The 18,075-nt window shown below is 36.3% G+C and overlaps 3 protein-coding genes across 13 annotated transcripts; 2 read left to right on the forward strand and 1 right to left on the reverse strand.

Annotated features, from left to right (window-relative positions):
- Positions 1–439: 439 nt before the first annotated feature.
- Positions 440–4,136, forward strand: LOC126598394 (uncharacterized). The gene is made up of 8 exons (XM_050264756.1): positions 440–511; positions 812–877; positions 1,483–1,721; positions 2,283–2,405; positions 2,617–2,957; positions 3,049–3,333; positions 3,411–3,800; positions 3,910–4,136. The coding sequence occupies exons 3-7, from the start codon at positions 1,614–1,616 to the stop codon at positions 3,796–3,798; spliced, it is 1,245 nt and encodes a 414-aa protein (XP_050120713.1). The 5' UTR covers positions 440–511; positions 812–877; positions 1,483–1,613; the 3' UTR covers positions 3,799–3,800; positions 3,910–4,136.
- A 2,119-nt stretch (positions 4,137–6,255) lies between these two features.
- Positions 6,256–12,173, forward strand: LOC126598400 (uncharacterized). Of its 11 annotated transcripts, none has more exons than XR_007614816.1 (6): positions 6,270–6,932; positions 7,693–7,856; positions 8,022–8,111; positions 8,231–8,341; positions 8,454–8,535; positions 8,641–12,173. XR_007614816.1 is itself a non-coding variant. In XM_050264763.1 (3 exons), exons 1-3 carry the CDS (start codon positions 6,475–6,477, stop codon positions 7,173–7,175), a joined length of 426 nt encoding a protein of 141 aa, XP_050120720.1. In that variant the 5' UTR covers positions 6,256–6,474; the 3' UTR covers positions 7,176–7,587. The 11 variants fall into 11 exon arrangements, 3 of the variants coding, with proteins under 3 accessions (XP_050120720.1, XP_050120721.1, XP_050120722.1); XR_007614814.1 differs by having other exon boundaries at positions 6,271–6,932; positions 8,449–8,535; XR_007614811.1 differs by having other exon boundaries at positions 6,267–6,932; positions 8,231–8,535.
- A 3,290-nt stretch (positions 12,174–15,463) lies between these two features.
- Positions 15,464–17,462, reverse strand: LOC126599150 (uncharacterized). The gene is made up of 2 exons (XM_050265488.1): positions 16,264–17,462; positions 15,464–15,548 (listed from the first exon to the last, which is right to left on the reverse strand). The coding sequence occupies exons 1-2, from the start codon at positions 17,460–17,462 to the stop codon at positions 15,530–15,532; spliced, it is 1,218 nt and encodes a 405-aa protein (XP_050121445.1). The 3' UTR covers positions 15,464–15,529.
- Positions 17,463–18,075: the final 613 nt, after the last annotated feature.

Here is an 18,075-nt window from a genome sequence, read left to right on the forward strand (position 1 = left end):
CAATAGGTTGTGTTAGCCAAGTCAAGTTATCCACATGTTCTCAAATGTCTCCATTTTGAATGGGTTCGAATTTACAGTGAAGAGACCACCCAATGGCTATGTACCCACTGCTAGAGAAAGAGCCATAGAAAGCAACTTGTGAAAATAACAAGAATATTTTGCCTTGACGATCTCTAAAGCTACAAAAATAGATAGCCCAAAACTGTCAATGATCCTGTCACCACATATGCATTAGCACCATCTAAGAACTCAACAAGGGATAAATATCAAAGTAAATTCATATATTCATTCATAATGTCCTTACATTATAAAAGGCGTTTAAATATATCTAAAAATAAAAAAAGGTTTGAAATGTAAATGGACTTAACGGTATTACATATGTTATGGGCCTAATTACATAAGTAATGGGCCTAAAAATATTACATATCTAGGGTTTGAAATACAGTATACTCTCTCTTCTTTCTGCAAACCAAATTAGCAAGGGCAGAATCGAAGAGTACTTTGATTTCTGGTACAGTCTCTCCCTCATCTCTCTCATTCGTTGGTTTTATACTTAAGAAATGTTAAAGAGACCAAATTTCTAAACCGAGTTATGTAAATGTTGATGATTGAGTTATTAAAATGTTGATTAACATGCTTATTTCTTATCGCTGAAGTTTTCAAATTTGTTTTAAAATGCGGTCTCCCACGTTATACTTTATTTTTTCCAATATGATTGCATTTTACTGGGTACATGTTACTGGGGTTGATTGTATTTTACTGGGCCTGATGATTGTTTGCGTGTTCTTGATATTGTAATATTTTGTTGCAGGCGATCACAACAATATCAATTACGACGGTTTGCGTTTTCGCCTAAGAGGTTCACATTCTCTGCGGGGTACAACAACAACAACAACAACAACAACAAAGCCTTTTCCCACTAAGTGGGGTCGGCTATATGAATCCTAGAACGCCATTGCGCTCGGTTTTGTGTCGGGTAAACCTCAAAATCTCATCTTGCTCAGTATTTTCAGTTTTTATTGATTTATTTAATATATTGGGTTCAATCTTAGGAAAACTAATGAAGTGAGCTTAAAAACTTTTAGTTTTAACGATAAAGACAAAATAAAGAGTAGAATGAATAATACCAAAATTGGTAAAAATATGATTTTTCGTTAAAGTGAACAGTACGGAAGCTTTTCGTTAGACTTCCTTTAATCTTTTAGTGTAATCTTTTGTTTCAAGTGTTTTATATTGGATGGTTTCTTTGAAAAATTAGAACAGAAATAGATTGAAATTGAAATATTTGCATTTTACTGCAATTTCTGAACTTGGTGGTTGGAATATCTGCGTTTATTGGGTTAAATTTAATCCTTACTTTTAAAAGTTTTTAGTTTCTTTTATAAGTTCTTAGTTAATAGGAACGAGTGTGCCCTTATAAAGCATCAATCTGTGTAATCCAAGAATACTGATTTTCCATGTCTGATATATAAGTTGTTAGAGTAGTGACTTTCCGCAATGCCCTTTTACCGCCTCCTCTCTTCATTATCGAAACCCAGAAATTCGAATCTTCGAGTGAAAATCTCCGGTTCGCCATTACCAAAATCCTCGGACGCATAGCATATGACCTCGTCATGCATTTGATTTTTGAGGTGGTGGGGATTGATTTTACGGTCGATTATTGCAATTCGCACGTGCTTTCGCAAGAGAAATTCTGCACCTTCTTGATCTTGATATGTTTGGTATGTATATATATGCTAAATGTCATTTTAATTTGTTTTATTTTTTGGCATGCGCCATTTGATTCATTAGGTCGCATACTGAGTTACATTTTTAGAGAACTTCAACGAAAAACCCTTTGGTACTGTTTATTTTAACGAAAAATCACATTTTTACATTAAAACTCAATTCTAGTACTATTCACTTTACTCTTCATTTTGTCCTTATTTTTAAAATTCAAAGTTTTAAAGTCATTTTCATTAGTTTTCTATCTTTTTAAGAAAAGCAATTGTGTGCACTGTGCAGGCTGCTGAGAAATTGAGGCAGAATCCGAGTATGCATGCTTGAGTCATCTCTCTCTCGCCCCCTCTCTTCTTTCTCATTTGTTAAAAATCACAAATTTTCCTTCGCACTCTTTTTTCTTCCGTCTTCTTTTCCAATTAAGTTACTGGGTACATAATAGGATAGTCTCTCTCTCTCTCTCTCTCCTCTCTCATCTTTCTTTTGTTTTCAATATGATTGTACGTTGCTGGGTTTGGTTTTCTGGTTACTAAAATTCTTGATACTGTAATATTTTGTTGCAGGGGATCACATTCATATTCTGTCCCCATTTCAGCATCTGGGTCATCAGAATGGCGACGCCCGAAGGAGGTTCAGCGAGCGACAACATAACGCAAACTTGTCCTTTGAATGCAAATGAAGATACAGTACGTGTAATTCCTCTAGATTATGTTATATATAGCAAATATGAAACAAAGTACAATAAGTCAAATATGATTGCTATGAATCTACTGCCTAGAATCTACGTCTACTCTTTACAATAAACTCTAGTAATCACATGAGATTTCTTGTCTGATCTTTAGTCAAGATTCTGCTTCAATTCATATTAGCCAACATAATATGATTTCTGTTTTGCAGATAATAGCGAGAGGTCGTGAGATTACTGAATATGATATCGAAAGCGTTTCTGGGTTCTACTGCACTGGAAGAATCCGATTTGAGGATAACCAAAGCTTGAAGGTTCGGTTTCTAAAATTTGATAATGGAGTATGCGCAAGGAAAACTTTTTCTCGAACTTGTAAATGTGGTCATTCTCGGATCTTGAAGCCGTACTTTGTCACTTACTGTAAACCTATGGAAGCCTGGATCATTTGCTACCAGTGGTTTGATCACCTTCTAGGTGATCAAAATTTAAGGATACCTGTATTAGCAAATACAAGATTTGCAATTCTGCATTACTGGTGGAGAAATGAGATCAGGTATGCTTCATATATTTGCATTTAACTCCCATATATAGTGCAGTATGTAATTAGTACTAAGACCCTTATTTTGTAATGTGTGATTTTTTAGGGAACTTCTGGGCGCCATCAAACATATTCACTTTTCTCGGTGTTTCCACAGGGCATTAAATGAAATCTGCAACTTTGTAGTTGTTTCAAATAAAATCTTGATTGTTAATGTTCAAGGAAGCATCGAGGAACTTGAAAACCATTTAGATTTTTCAATGGTGAGGGCTTGGAGACTCAAGGACCTAGCTGAATTTAAGGATCTTTTAAAGTTTCACATTCTTGAGCCAGGAACTGTCTGGTTCGATCGAGACTATTTTCTGGATTTCTTTGACTCTGATCGTTTTGGGTATGTTTCTATGTTATGTTATGTTATGTTATGTTCAGGAAGCACATCGGGAATCATCTGATTGTGTCCTTTTTCAGGTACGATAACTTTATAAAAAAATTGATAAGTCATCCATTTGTATTAGAACCTAGGGACAGGATGATGTTGTTCTTCACAATCGACCGTGCTCTAAAGGCTGATGGGGATGCTCTTATAGAGTTCCAATCGAAGCTACAGGGACCTGAGTTTTACATGTATAAGAGATGGAACAACAACTCAAACATTGTTCTTTCAGTTTATGCATTGGAGGAGATATATAATTATCGTGAGAGCGGTTATGACGGTGAAAGCATCTGGGAATTGTTCAGATTCTTAAGGGATGTTTGCTCACATTCAGATCGCAGAATTACGGACGAAGAGGCGGACATTGTAGTCAGAAACGTATATCCGAATTTCTTGGATAAGGTTTATGCTCTACACTACTGAAGGTAAATTTTCTGCATATGACCCTATGTATATATATGTTATTCCTGTTAATCTTTGTATTCATAAATAATGGTCTGTTCCTCATGTTGAATAAACTGATTTTTTTTTCAGGTCCAGGGATGCGTTTCGCTTTCTGCAAATGTTGTATACAAGCTAAGCTCATCCACTGTGCAAGCAAACAGGGTTAAACGATATCTCAGGGTTCAAATAGTTATCATTTAGAAGAAGTTGCGTCTGCGAACACAACATGTTAAATTTAGCTATTAAGGGATTTTTAAATTTTTTTTACTGTTGATGTGATTACATGTTTATGGAAAAGGATGTGATCGTTCATCGTATATCGCCACTTAATACTACGGTATAGCCTATATTCCTCTTCATTTATAAGTAACATGTCTAAGGTTTGATTCTCGCTAAAGGCGAATTTGAACCACATTATTGCTACCTCATTGTTAGGCTAAGCCCACCCTCTCTCCCTTAGTGTAGATAGTAACGTTCGTTTAAAAAAAGGATGTTATTGTTTTTTTTTTAGAATTTTAACGAAAAGTTCCATATACTGTTCACTTTAATGAAAAACCACATTTTTACACTAAAAAATCAATCCTAGTATAATTCACTTTACCCTTTATTTTGTCTTTATCGTTAAAACTCAAAATTTTCAAATCATTTTCATTAGTTTTTTTTTTTTTTTCTCATCTCTTCCTTCTTCTGCTTTTGCACGGCCCCAGGAAATACAGCGGAAAGTTAATAAAAATGCATCGCGAGATTGAACACGATATTTTCAAGGGTAGCTACTTTGAAATCTCATTGATCCTAGCAATATTTGTCGTTGCTAAATCAATCAAGAAGGCTACAGAAGAGACGCAAGCAACGAGTAACGAATTTGCAAAAGATATATGAAAAGAAATGAAAAGGCTCCAAGCACTTAAAAAATGTAGGAAAGCAATAGAGAGACTAACATCTCAAGCTTTAACCAAAATCCATGGTTTCCAATTTTTAAGTTTGCAATCGATACAGAACCAAAATCTCTTTCTTTTATAAAAAAATTTACCAAATTTGTTTCATCACAAACTAATGCACGCAAAAGATACAATATTTTCTTAGTTTTCCTAAAAAAAAATTTGTGGGTTCTCGGATTGTGGATCGAATTTGAGGTCTCGTTCGTGATTCTAGGTTCGGGGTGACGAGAGAGGGAGACAGTTAGGATAAAGTCTATCCAATAATTTTGATCTAATTTTTGTTCCAGAAGAAAGACTTAGGTGGTTCTTTTGTTGCATAATATATATTTTACAATACTTATTACGTGATAATAAAAATATATATGAGATTGAGTTTCAGATATGAGCGGCAAATTTGCAAAGTCGGTATTCAATTAGTTGACCGTTGGACAACACCCGAAATTGCTCCACGATGTTTACCAACTGTCCTCGCGGCCTCGCACTTTGAACAACAACAACGATGTATCGATTCAAGTGCTTTGGCTTTTATGTGTAAATGGTTTAAGTGTATTTACATGAGTTTTGTGCTATATTTGAAAGTTTTTATAAAATGTGACATTTTTTTTATGCAATAGAATGTTAAATTTGGGCTATTATTTGTTAAGGGTAATGATAGGGTGACCAAATTTCGTAAACCAAATGATGTGAATGGTGATGATTGGATTATTATTTAATGTTGATTAACGTGCATATTCATGTGGTTTAAAAATATGGTCTTCCTAACATTATCTTATGGATAAAATACTGGCCAATTTATTTTGTATTCATAAACTATCATATCTTATCATGTCCAAGTTTTATTTTAACACAACGAAAAAGAGATTGGACTCATATTTATTTTAATTGATCGTAACATATCTCAACCGGCCCAACAAAAAGGCCTTCAGAGCAACTCCACCCCTAAAAAACATGAATTGACATCCAACCCATTTAATCCGCTCAGTGAACAGTGATAGACCACAATGAACAGTATTTGGCCAAATGCATATCCACCCCTAAAAAATACGATGGCACATAGTCTAAAAAATGCGCTGGCACAAACGATATTCATCCCTACAAAATACGTTGGCTGCCCATTTAAAATATTATTTATTTTTTTATAAAATAATTAATAAAAATTATTTTTAATTTCCGATAAGATGTCAACCAATCCCGACACGTGTCAGTATCTTTTACAATAATTTAGCCAAAAATTCAATCAGATTTTCAACCAATCTTTTCACGCCACATGTCATTATCCGAACGTACTATTTTGTGAATAGATTTCCAATTAGATTTTTAATCAATCCCGACGTGCCACGTGTCACTATCTGTTTACAATAATTTAGCCAAGATTTCGATAAAATTTTTAACCAATCACGTAGTGCCACATGACATTGTCCAAAATCTCATCATTTCTTTTATTGTCCATATAAACCCTATATCCCTACATTCAACCTCAGTTACACACCAAACCCAATCATTCTTTTTAGCTCAAAATTCTTCTTCATCGTTTTTAAATCTTGAGTTCTTACAATATCTTCTTCAAGGAGATTGTATCGATGAGCAACAGAAAAGATTGTTGGCACAATATGAAGAATTGTTCAATCTCAAACAAGGTAGAGATGAGGCTTTCACAATGAAAGAGGATGAGAATGATGAACATAAAAAATAGACAGCCTCACATTTTTGTCGTGTCATGGAATCTATGGATCATATATCTAAATCCAGAGATGCTGCAAACATACAAATAGCCCGAGCCAAGCTCCGAACAGGGAGCTCAAAAAGCCCTAGAAATTTTTTGTCTGTAGCTGGAGATGAAAATAAAGGTTGTACTTGCAGGTTTGGACAAAGTAATACGCCATTGTTTTGGTTCAAATTCCTCACAAACCAAAACTGAAAAACAATCCACTGACTCCCTTCGTTTCTTCTTCGTTCAATTCACTCTCTCTCTCAGCAAAATCGCCATGGTTGTGGCTTTCGAGCACCGCACACCAGCTGCACAATCCTCCACCGCAATCTCAGCCCACGACTCTTGAGCATTCACGGAGCAATCTTAGCCCTTCCGAATCCACCGCCGCTAATTCCTCACTCTCCTTCCCCGTCGTCTCTGAACTAGTACGAGCTCGCCAAGATCGCCGCCGTTGCCGAAAACTGGTGAGAGCTTCTCCTTTTTTAGCTTACAGTTTTCAATTTCTCCACTTGAATTTGATTTTGTTGTGGTATGATTGTGAATTCATGACCAATGAGAAAGAAATTCATTACCAAAGGAATGAAAATATAGTCATTTGTTGATTGTGAATTCAATTGATCAATGATTATGTGCAGAAGGGTGATTTGGAAAGTGCTCAGGAGGTGTTTGATGAAATGTCCGAGAGAACTGTAGCTAAGTTTGGCTGAGGCTTGCTAAGTGCGAATGAGGCTGAATTTTGAGTTAAATTATTGTGATTGTGATTGTGACTGGGGTTGAATAATTTTTTGTGGAGTCAATTTTTTTAGGGCTTCCAGGAAAGTATGGTCAATTGATGTTGCTTGCATAATTGTTCTGTGTATTTTTATTTTTGCCAGAATTTGAAACTGAGATATAAGTGTAATATGTTGTTTGAATTTGGAATTTGGAATGTTGATAGTTGTGTTTAGTTGTTAAAAAATTACTTGGAATACTCCTATTGCTGGAAAATCTCAAATGGGCATCCATAGGGAGCGTTGGATAAATATATCATGATGAAAATTGTTGGAGTCAGGCATGATAAGGTCAAATTTGGTTGAAATTTTTATGTTGGTTGATATAGCATCAAACAGCTTTTATGAACGCACCTTCAATGAACTCTCAAGCGTACCTACACTTTTATAGTTGCTGCTTGCTCAAGTTGTAATAAAGGCGGTTCCTTTTTTTCTTTTAACTTTTTGGAAATAGGTTGAGGCAAAGACAGTATTGTAATGGAAAACGAGTATGAAGGGATAGTCAAGGCTGTTGATTCAGGGGTTTGCTTGGTTATCATGCCCATCAAGAGAGAAGATCAACTCAAGCCCAGATATGTGAAGAGAATCTACTTGTCACTTGCTACTGCTCGCATATGGGTAATAATTATTTTCATGTTATTTACCTTTTTTTCCCCTCTTTTTTTTTGTGTTGTCACATATAGAAAAAGGAAAATTCTACAGGGCACATGACTATTTGGCGCTTGAAAAACTGGTTTCTTAATTGTGGATTACACTTATATATTTTCTGTTTCTTCTTGCCAGACCCCTGAAGGTAGGTTGCAGCAGGGTTCATTAGATTCATCTATTGCATGGTGTAGCAGGGAGTTTATGAGGAACCTGTGCATAGGAAAGGTGCCTACTTTCAGATTATTCAATTACTTGTCTTTTTTACTTTACCATCTATCCTACATACTAGTCATTTAACTCTGAACAAAGCATCGTGCATCAACCTCACTATATTTTCCCAACAGTGCGTGGAATTCAGAATTGAAAGAACTACTTCAGATGGAAAATCATACGGGCCTGTCACGATACAAGGCAAAGATGCTGCATTGCCGGCTGTTTCTGTAGGCTGGGCAAAGGTTTCGATATTTTTGTTTCTAGAGTTAGAGGTTTCTAATTTTCTATTAATTCAATGTTTTATTCTCTTCTTGTAAATAGGTAAGTAAGACGAATATTATTTGTGCAGGTCAGGGACGGCATACAGCAAGATCACAAATGCTCCTAGACCAGCAAGAATAGAGAACAGAGCAAGGGCCTAGGCCTCTGGAGCGTGGTTTGCATTTTCAATTTCTTCCTGGCTTGTTTCTTTTGACGTGTGCATCTACCTTATGGTAGCATGTTGTTCTTGAGTCATGACCATCTTGTTTGTCAATTGCAGGATCAAGGTGTTGTTCAGGCATCCAAGCTCTCTCCCAAGAGTATGTTAGCTGCATACATGAACTGGGGCATCAGGGGTATTGTTGAGGCAGCAGAGTTCAAGTCTTCTTCTGGAGTTTTATTTAGTGGATCTATTGAATGCAGGAGCAATGTATGCATTCTTTCTCTATATATAATCTGAAAAGTCTGCAAAGTCCTTATTTTCAAAGAATTATCTACTTTATTAACTATAATTAAACATGTTGCAATTAGGCTCCGTTTGTAACTGCTGATGTTGATCCAATTGCATTGGAAGCCAAATGTTTTACAGAAAGACTTGTATTGCATAGATATGTAAGCAAACTTACCTGTGCTGCATGTTATTTTGAACTTTGAGTTTATTTCAATTTTACGAATATCGTGTTGGATTTTGTAGTTTTAGTACTTCTGAAAGGTCTTGACAACTCCAGTCATTTAGTTGGGTCAATATATTACACAAAAGAGTCAAAAGATGAGCTCCTTCTTTTGAGAAACAAATCGAAGCTCCTAGCATTACAGCTTGTTAGAGTCAAGAATTTAGACTGTGTACATATTTCAGATTTAACGACCTTAATGATGTTAAATTTCTTTGCATTACGGCCAGTTGTAATGTCGTTTTATCGCATGCCTTCAAGCTTTGGTGTAGCTTCTTGCATTCTCTCAAGCTTGTAAATAATTGAAGTTTAATTCCATTGCACTTAGGCTAAAATTAGTTAGGAATTAGATGGAGGGACTTTGAAAATGGTTGTATATATTGTATGTACATGTTTGAGAGAACTTTCAAATGACACGTTTCAAGGTTGGAAGTCTTTTGCTTAGTGTCTTTGTAGTGGATTTGTATTGGTGTAGAGTCGCTTTGTAGTTTACTAGTGGTTCACTAGTAGTGCTTTTTTAACAATAGAGTCCGCATTTCCTTGAGACTTTGAAAGTCCCTCTTCCAAACACAACTTAAGGAACAATGTGTGTTGTTAATGCTTTTAACTTTTTTATTTAGGGTTATGCTAAGTATGTAGAATGGAGTGGAGCCCTATTAGACTTCACCGACGACAGAGAGATAAAGAAAGAAATTCAAATGCTATGACAACAAAGTTGAGGATTTGAAAAAACTTCCAACCCGTTACAGTCTCAAGAGGGATCCATGGTAGAAATTTCAAATGAAAGGTATGATTATATAAAACTCAAGATTAGTTTAATTTAGTACTCAATTTCATATGTATGCTTGCTTATCCAACTCCTTCTGTCTATTATTCTTTTGTCACATGTATGTGCTATTTACTTGATTTTTGCCTTTCTTTCAAGTTGTGGAGATTAGTATTACTCGTACGGGTTGCATTTGCATCCATGTGGTTAAGGATCCTCTTTCATGTGGAGCTTATGTTATTCCCAGTTTCCAACGTAGAGATGAGAAACTAGTTTAACTTTCAAGTGTTTGTAGTTCCGAAGCCTATGCCTTTGAAGCAAAGGACTTGTTGAGAAGGAGCCTTATTGGACGGCAGGTACGACAACTTATTGGATGCCTATGCCTTTGTCACATGTACTTGTCGTACCTGGCGTCCAATAAGGTTCTTTCTCAACAATTCATTTGCTTCAAAGGCATAGGCTTCAAAACTACAAACACTTGAAAGATAAACTAGTTCCCCATCTCTACGCTGGAAACTGGAAATAACATAAGCTCCACACTAAAGAGGATCTGTAACCACATGGATGCAAATGAAACCCGTAGGAGTAATACTAATCTCCACAACCTCGAACAAAGGCAAAAATCAAGTAAGTACCACATACATGACAAAAGAATAATAGACAGAAAAAGTTAGATAAGCAAGCATATGAAATTGAGTACTAAATTAAACTAATCTTGAGTTTTATATAATCATACCTTTCATTTGAAATTTCTACCATGGATCCCCCTTGAGACTGTAACGGGTTGGTAGTTTTTACAAATCCTCAACTTTGTTGCCATAGCATTTGAATTTTCTTTCTTCATCTCTCTGTCGTCGATGGAGTCTAATAGAGCTCCACTCCATTCTACATACTTGGCATAACCCTACATAAAAAAGTTAAAAGCATTAACAACACACATTGTTCTTTAAGTTATGTTTGGAAGAGGGACTTTCACAGTCCCAAGGAACTTTGGACTCTATTGTTAAGGACTACTAGTGAACCACTAATATACTATAAAGCGACTCTCCACCAATCAAAGACTTTCAACCTTGAAACGTGTCATTTGAAAGTTCTCTCAAACGTGCACATACAATATGTAGTCATTTTCAAAGTCCCTCCATCTAATTTTTGTAGTGCATTCCTAACTAATTTTAGCCTAAGTGCAATGGAATTTAACTTCAATTATTTACAAGCTTAAGAGAATGCAAGAAGTTACACCAAAGGTTGAAGGCATCCGATAAAACAACACTACAATTGGCCGTAACACGAAGAAATTTAACATCATTAAGGTCGTTAAATCTGAAATATGCACACAGTTTAAACTCTTGCCTCTTTAACAAGTTGCAGTGTAAGGAGTTACGATTTGTTTCTCAACAGAAAGAGCTCCTCTTTTGACTTTTTTGTGTAATATATTGACCCAACTAAATGGCCGGAGTTGTCAAGACCTTCCAGAAATACTAAAACCTACAAAATCCAACACAATATTAGTAAAATTGAAATAAACTCAAATTCAAAATAACCTGCAGCACAGGTAGGTTTGCTTACATCTCTATGCAATACAAGTCTTTTTGTAAAACACTTGCCTTCGAGTGCAATTGGATCAGCATCAGGAGTTACAGACGGAGCCTAATCGTAACATGTTTAATTATAGTTAATAAAGTAGATAATTCTTTGAAAATAAAGACAACATAGAGCAAACTTTTCGGATTATATATAGAGAAAGAATGCATACATTAGCTCCTGCAATCAATAGATCAACTAAATAATACTCCGGAAGCAATAAGACTTGAACTCTCCTGCCTCAACAATACCCCTGATGTCCCAGTTCTTGTATGCAGCTAACATACTCTTGGGAGAGGGCTTGGTGCCTGAACAACACCTTGATCCTGCAATTGACAAACAAGATGGTCATGACTCAAGAACAACATGCTACCATAAGGTAGATGCACACATTAAGAGAAACAAGGCAGGAAGAAACTGAAAATGCAGACCACGCTCCAGAGGCCAAGGCCCTTGCTCTTAGCATGTTCTTGCTGGTGTAGGAGCATTTTATGATCTTGATGTATGTTGTCCCTGCACAAACAATATTTGTCTTACTTACCTATTTACAAGAAGAGAAAAAAAAACATTGAATTAATAGAAAATTAGCGATTGGTAACTCTAGAAACAAAAATATCGAAACCTTTGCCCAGATGGGCCAATATGATTTTCCTTTGAAGTAGTTATTTCAATTCTGAATAAATTTACAATCAAATTTTCTACAGAAGAAAACCAAATTTTAGTTATCAAGTGCTTTTAGTTAAAACAAGTTTTTATTCCAAAATGGCATAGTGGGATACTACTTTTTCTACAAAAGCAACGTAACATCTCCTCTTTTTCAGACATAAACATGCAGCAAATCCAATCTAATTGCAGAAATATCAAGAAAAGAAAATTCAATAATGGAAGCCTAACCTTTATTATTGAAGACCAGTGGCAACCTGTTGATTGACCAAGGCGAGACGATGATTTCTTTTCCTTCAAAATATTTGGAGGAGGGAAATGCTTGAATTGGATATTTTTTTTTCCTTCAAAATTTTAGGAGGAAAGAGATGCGTGATTTGGATTTTTTTGCTTCAAAATTTTTTGGAGGAAGAGGATGCGGGAGATTAGTTTCAGAGTAGAAGAAGTGATGCAGGGAATAAAAAAATTTGGTTTTCAATTCTGAATAGGGGAGTGCGGGAATTGCAAAAGGCAAACAAAATTGCCTTGTTTTGCATGAAATAATTTGTAAGCGAAAATAGCTTCTTGGCTGTAGGATCAATTTGAAAGGCTGTGTTGGGAACTTGACGGCTGAGATTCTTCACAAGGCAGCCAAGACATTGGGTTCGGCAACAACCATAATGAGATAAAAAAGAAAAAATACATGACAGAGAGTGCAAATAGATGACAAACCTGAAAAGGATGATATGGAATTGGCATATAGGTATTATTGCCAAACATGTGAACTGGGACTTGTATATCACATACCAATTTCAAGTTTATATTTGTCAACTAATCATGCCTTACTATGAAGATTACAAAACATTCGAAAGTACTTCACATGTGATGAATGAGAGGGTGGCAGTGGATAAGGACTAAGGACATTGATACCACCAATATGTTGTCGAATTGTAACCTAAAACGTGTCAACAATTAAACTTTAATTATATATATTAAGCACATAGGCATGATAAAGAATTAAATGAGTTTGAGTACCTGATCAGACTTGTTTTTTCTTGGTAAGACTGTTTCCAAAGCACTTTTAATTCTTCGTCTTTCTCAATGAGACTTTTCTTTCTTCTTAAGCCCTTTTGGAATGACAACATCAACATTCACCAAGCAACTGGCCATTTGGCTATTACAATTGGTATGCCTTTTCTCAAATAGTCTACAATTGCAAGAAATAGTAGATATACCTTCCCTTTTCACCTTACGCTTCTTAGACTTATCATCTAGTTCAACCGTGTATACAAAGGCATCCCCATCAGCAACACAGTTTGTTATTGACAATCCAATAGATTCTTCAAATTGATCTTGAAACAATTTGAATATCGCTTTTGTGTAAACTTCTCTAGCTTGTTTCAACATTTTGATATCAAATTTGACATGTGCAATTCTGAATTGTAGGTCATACTCCGCTTCCCACTCCTGGTACCTAGTATCGGTAAGAACCCTCTCAAAGTTTATGAAAAATTGAACAATATTAAGATCTGACTTCAAATAATTTTTCAGTCTAATCTTAAATGTGTGCTTTGTATTCCTATAGACCATGTCGATCTCACATATACATATGCCCATTTCTTTCTAATCTTAAATGTGGTGGCCAACTAGTCATTCTCATGTGTATCATACTCATCAAACATAGAATACCAAGCAGCTACAAACTCACTTTCCTCCCCAATGTGGTCAAAAAAATTTGTCAAAGCATTGTGAACTCCTTCCTCACCTCTGAATAGAGTATTCACATTTTTACAAGCATTTTGCATCATATGCCATAAACAAAGTCTATGGCAAGTTTGAGGCATCACTTCTAAAATAGCCTTAGCCATCGCAAGATCTTGATTGGTAAAAATAGTTCTTAGAGCCTTGCTAGACATTGCCTTAAAAAATGTCTTAAATAACCAACTAAATGAAGTGGCGGTCTCATCATACATTGAAGCTGCTCCAAATACAACGATCTCCTTGTGATGACTAAAGTCAACAAACACTGCAAATGATCGATCCAATTCATTGACTTTATAAGTTGTATCAAAACATGTTTGTTATTTGCTCCTCTTTGTCCAAGTGTAGTTCATAGAAGAATGATGGGTCTTCCAATATTTTTATGGAAAAGTATTGTAGCACGACTCCAACTTCTCCATATGCCACTTTCTTTTGCCTCACATTTGGAAGATAAGTTTTTTGATCCTGCTTAATATATCCCAAAGACTTTTTTCCGCCTGCTTGTTTGCTTATTAACTCATAAGCCAACCTAAGTGGAATCCCCGATTCTTGAGCCAAGTCTACTTTAGTGGCTTGTGAGGCTGCCATTTTCCGTTGGGATGGTAACATATGGCCATATTCTTTATTTACTAAAGGATGATTATGTTGATCAACAAAAGTATAAACATAAAACTTTCCCCTATGCCTATCCAACCTAACACCCATATGAGCACCACATCCAATCCTCGTCTCTGCTCTTGGTCTTTTAATCATATCATTTCGCTTATCTACAGCTCGAAACCCTTCTTTAGCACAAGTAAAGATTCTTGAAGTGAGTTCACCAGTCTTTTTATTCTTGCCACTAAAAACTGAACTGATTATCAATTTTTTAGCGATTGATAAATACTTTTGTGATTTTTTTTAAAATAAAACGAGTATTGAATTTTAAAAATTTAAAACTAAAAACTGAACTGATTATAAAAAACTACTTAATAGTAAAAAAAAAAAAAAAGAGAGAAATGAACAGGAACAGAAACAGAAACATTCATCAGGAAAATAATTAAAAAAAGAGTAAATTGTACAAATGGTCCCTCAACTTTAATCAAATTGGAGCAATGGTCTCTCAACTAAAAATCCATTACCATTGGTCCCTCAACTTATCAAAATGTGTAGCTATAGTCCTTTTCATCAATTTTGTCAAAATTTTGTCAAAATAAGCTATGTTGGAATGACTATTTATATAATTAGGGTCCCTCAACTCATCAAAGTGTATAATTATGATTTTTTTCGTCAACTATGTCAAAAAATTTGTCAAAACGAGTTATATTGTAAGGACCATTGCTACAATTGGATTAAAGTTAAAGGACCATTTCTCCACTTGAATTAAAGTTCAGGGACCAATGGTAATGGATTTTTAGTTGAGGGACCATAGCTGCACGTTTTGATAAGTTGAGGGACCAAAGGTAATGGATTTTTAGTTGAGGGACCATTGCTCTAATTGAGTTAAAGTTAAGGGACCATAACTACAATTTACTCTTAAAAAAAATATCCAGATGGGGAAAATATCAATATCAGAGAACGGAGTATTTTATTTGAGTCTGGTAGGTTGGCGGCGGCGCTGATGAGCAAATGGTGCACATTACCAACCCCACCCACCATCCGCAGCACCCATTCCCCTTAACCTCTCCCGCCCCGCTCTCCGCCGCCCAATAACACCACCAATCCAGACCAAGACTCCCTCGACGCTCTATTCAAACAGAAAAGAATCCTCACGCTAGCGTCCTCGATCTGCATAAGAAAAAGGAAACAAGACAATTACTGATAAATCTGGTCAAACAAAATCTAAGTTTTAGGCTTGCATTGTAAAAGTGTATGAAAACACCTTACTGTATTTTTACACGTTAACCAACTTCTTAAACATACCAACTAAATACTAAAACTTCACACTGAAAACAAAATGTTCATGTTCCCAAACAAACCACATTATCCAAATATAGGGTAAAACAAACAACAACTGACGAATATGAGATAAAACTTCCACCACAAACGATCTATCCATCTCTTCACGACTCGCATGATTCCTTGAGTTATCCAAAGTGATTTCAGAGAATCCACCACGGCATATACACATAACACGCTCGGTGTTAAGGAAAAGCTTAAACATTCATCAACTACGTACGTAGTGAAACCGAGCAACATCAACCTGAAATATAACAGTTTCATAAGCAGAACATGTATAAATCATGTTATTCCAGCGCCATCGACCTCTAACTAGCTACACCACTAGAAATTATGAAATAATCCCAACAACGTGTATCATCAACTTTCTAGCAGTGCTACCAGAGAAATTGCTCAAAAAAGCAACTTGCTTACCACTTCACTTTGCAACATGCATCAAGATTAATTTGAAGGGACGCGAAAGCAAGCAAAATAGACAACGAAATACAAATATGTAATATTAGTTTGCATACACATGGGGACTGGAATTAAGATATTTGCTTACACGACAGCTGAGTAAATATTTGGATCCTCAACTCCATCGCTAGCATGCTTTAAATAGTAAGTCTCGACAGCCGCCTCTCTCCTTGCATAGATCCTCCATCCATCCCTTTCAGACTCGTCTGTGAAAATTCGGAACAATCCTACACTTAATCGCACCCCACGTGACCTACCAATACCATAATAGATAAAGCACATGAGGCCATCACCCCCGACATTGATGGTGAAGATTGGCTCAAAGATTTCCTTAAACTCATAAGCATGATAGAACATGTCATCACGCTCGGTGAGCACCCGATACAAATTGGGGATACCATTTGAATCCAGTTCATAAGCAACAAGTTGTAGGCACTTATAACAGCTTGCAGAAGCCCTTAACACGCCAATTAGAAAGTCCCTGTATTGTGCAAAACCATTGACATTGCCGATGTCCCGTTCTAGGTACTGTGTGTACTCCCACTTCTTTTTGCGAGTGTCAAAGATACACGGTTCACGATCATCTCGGTCTAACGGGTAAACAACAAGCTTGTGGCCACAAGCAAGATGGTGGCTGATATACAAACCATCTAAACGACCACGGGTGAAGGGGGGATTTGGAAGAACAGTCCACAATCGGGTATTAGGATCGAAAACCTCAAAAAGAGCCGGGCAGTATGCTTGTACGTCTCCACGATGGCTTTGAGAAAGGGCATAGATTTTGTCCTCGAGGGTGACCACAATAGGATCGATCTTGGGACCAGACAAACTAGGAATGGTACTACTCTTGCGGAGGCGGATGGATGGTAATGGTGATGGACCCTCTTCCTCTTCCTCTTCTTTTGCCTTTGCCTTTGGAGTACCATCAACATCAGCGTCGGCATCAGCATCAGCATCACCTTCGATGGGTTCACATGCATAGACATCTAGGTTAGCCCACCCAGCTGGAGTCTCATTAACGTACATATTCTTCCAATAACCCCCAACCATATGCAGTTTTGAATCCACCATCATACATTTCATTCCAAAGGGCAAGCGTCCCCTGAGACCTTCTGGATGTCGTTCATGATATTGATAATTACACAAAAATTCAAACTCGGGCCTCGGCCTTGGAGTCTCTTCTTTTGGCCTTGGAGTTGGCGGCCGCTGCAATAATTTACAAACATCCAGACTCCATAGTTGATCTGGCATCTGTACATACATAAGACCATAATTCTCCTTAGCCATAGTTTATCAATAGTCAGGATATATGTGTATATATCGGTAGGCACCAAAGCAATCCAACGTGTCCCAGTGTGCGTCAAGACTCAAGCGATCGATGATCAGATTGGTTTGGTTACACAAGCCATATCGATCGATTTGTTTAAAACCTGGAGGATAATACAAGGAAATCAGATCAGTAAGAAAGTCGATCGTCGAAAACTCAAATCAAGACCGAGGGGAGAGGTTTGCGTTTGAGAGGCTGGGTGTGGGAGGGTAAAAAAACCCTAGAGATGGGCCCACTACCCATTCCTTTACGAAGCGGAAAGCCCTATAGAAATCACGTCAACGGTTTCTGTTCTGGATTTGGGTTTGAATTTGGATAATAGGTGAGTTATTTCATTTTTGAACTTAAAATTAGAATTATAGTTGCCCCAGTCTAAAGCAAAAATGGTACTCTCGTCATCTATTAATACCATCTATTTGTATAATCTCTTTAATGGAGATGAAACTCACATGTCTTGGCGAGCTCTATCTTTATTAGAAAGATGATATCACAATCTATCTCTTCATCATACATCGTACGGTGAACTTTGGTTAAGTATTATTTGTGTTTAATTTTAGATGAAAAAATTCAAAA

This window comes from Malus sylvestris, chromosome 14 (genome assembly GCF_916048215.2).
Source record: "Malus sylvestris chromosome 14, drMalSylv7.2, whole genome shotgun sequence".
Lineage (NCBI taxonomy): Eukaryota > Viridiplantae > Streptophyta > Magnoliopsida > Rosales > Rosaceae > Malus > Malus sylvestris.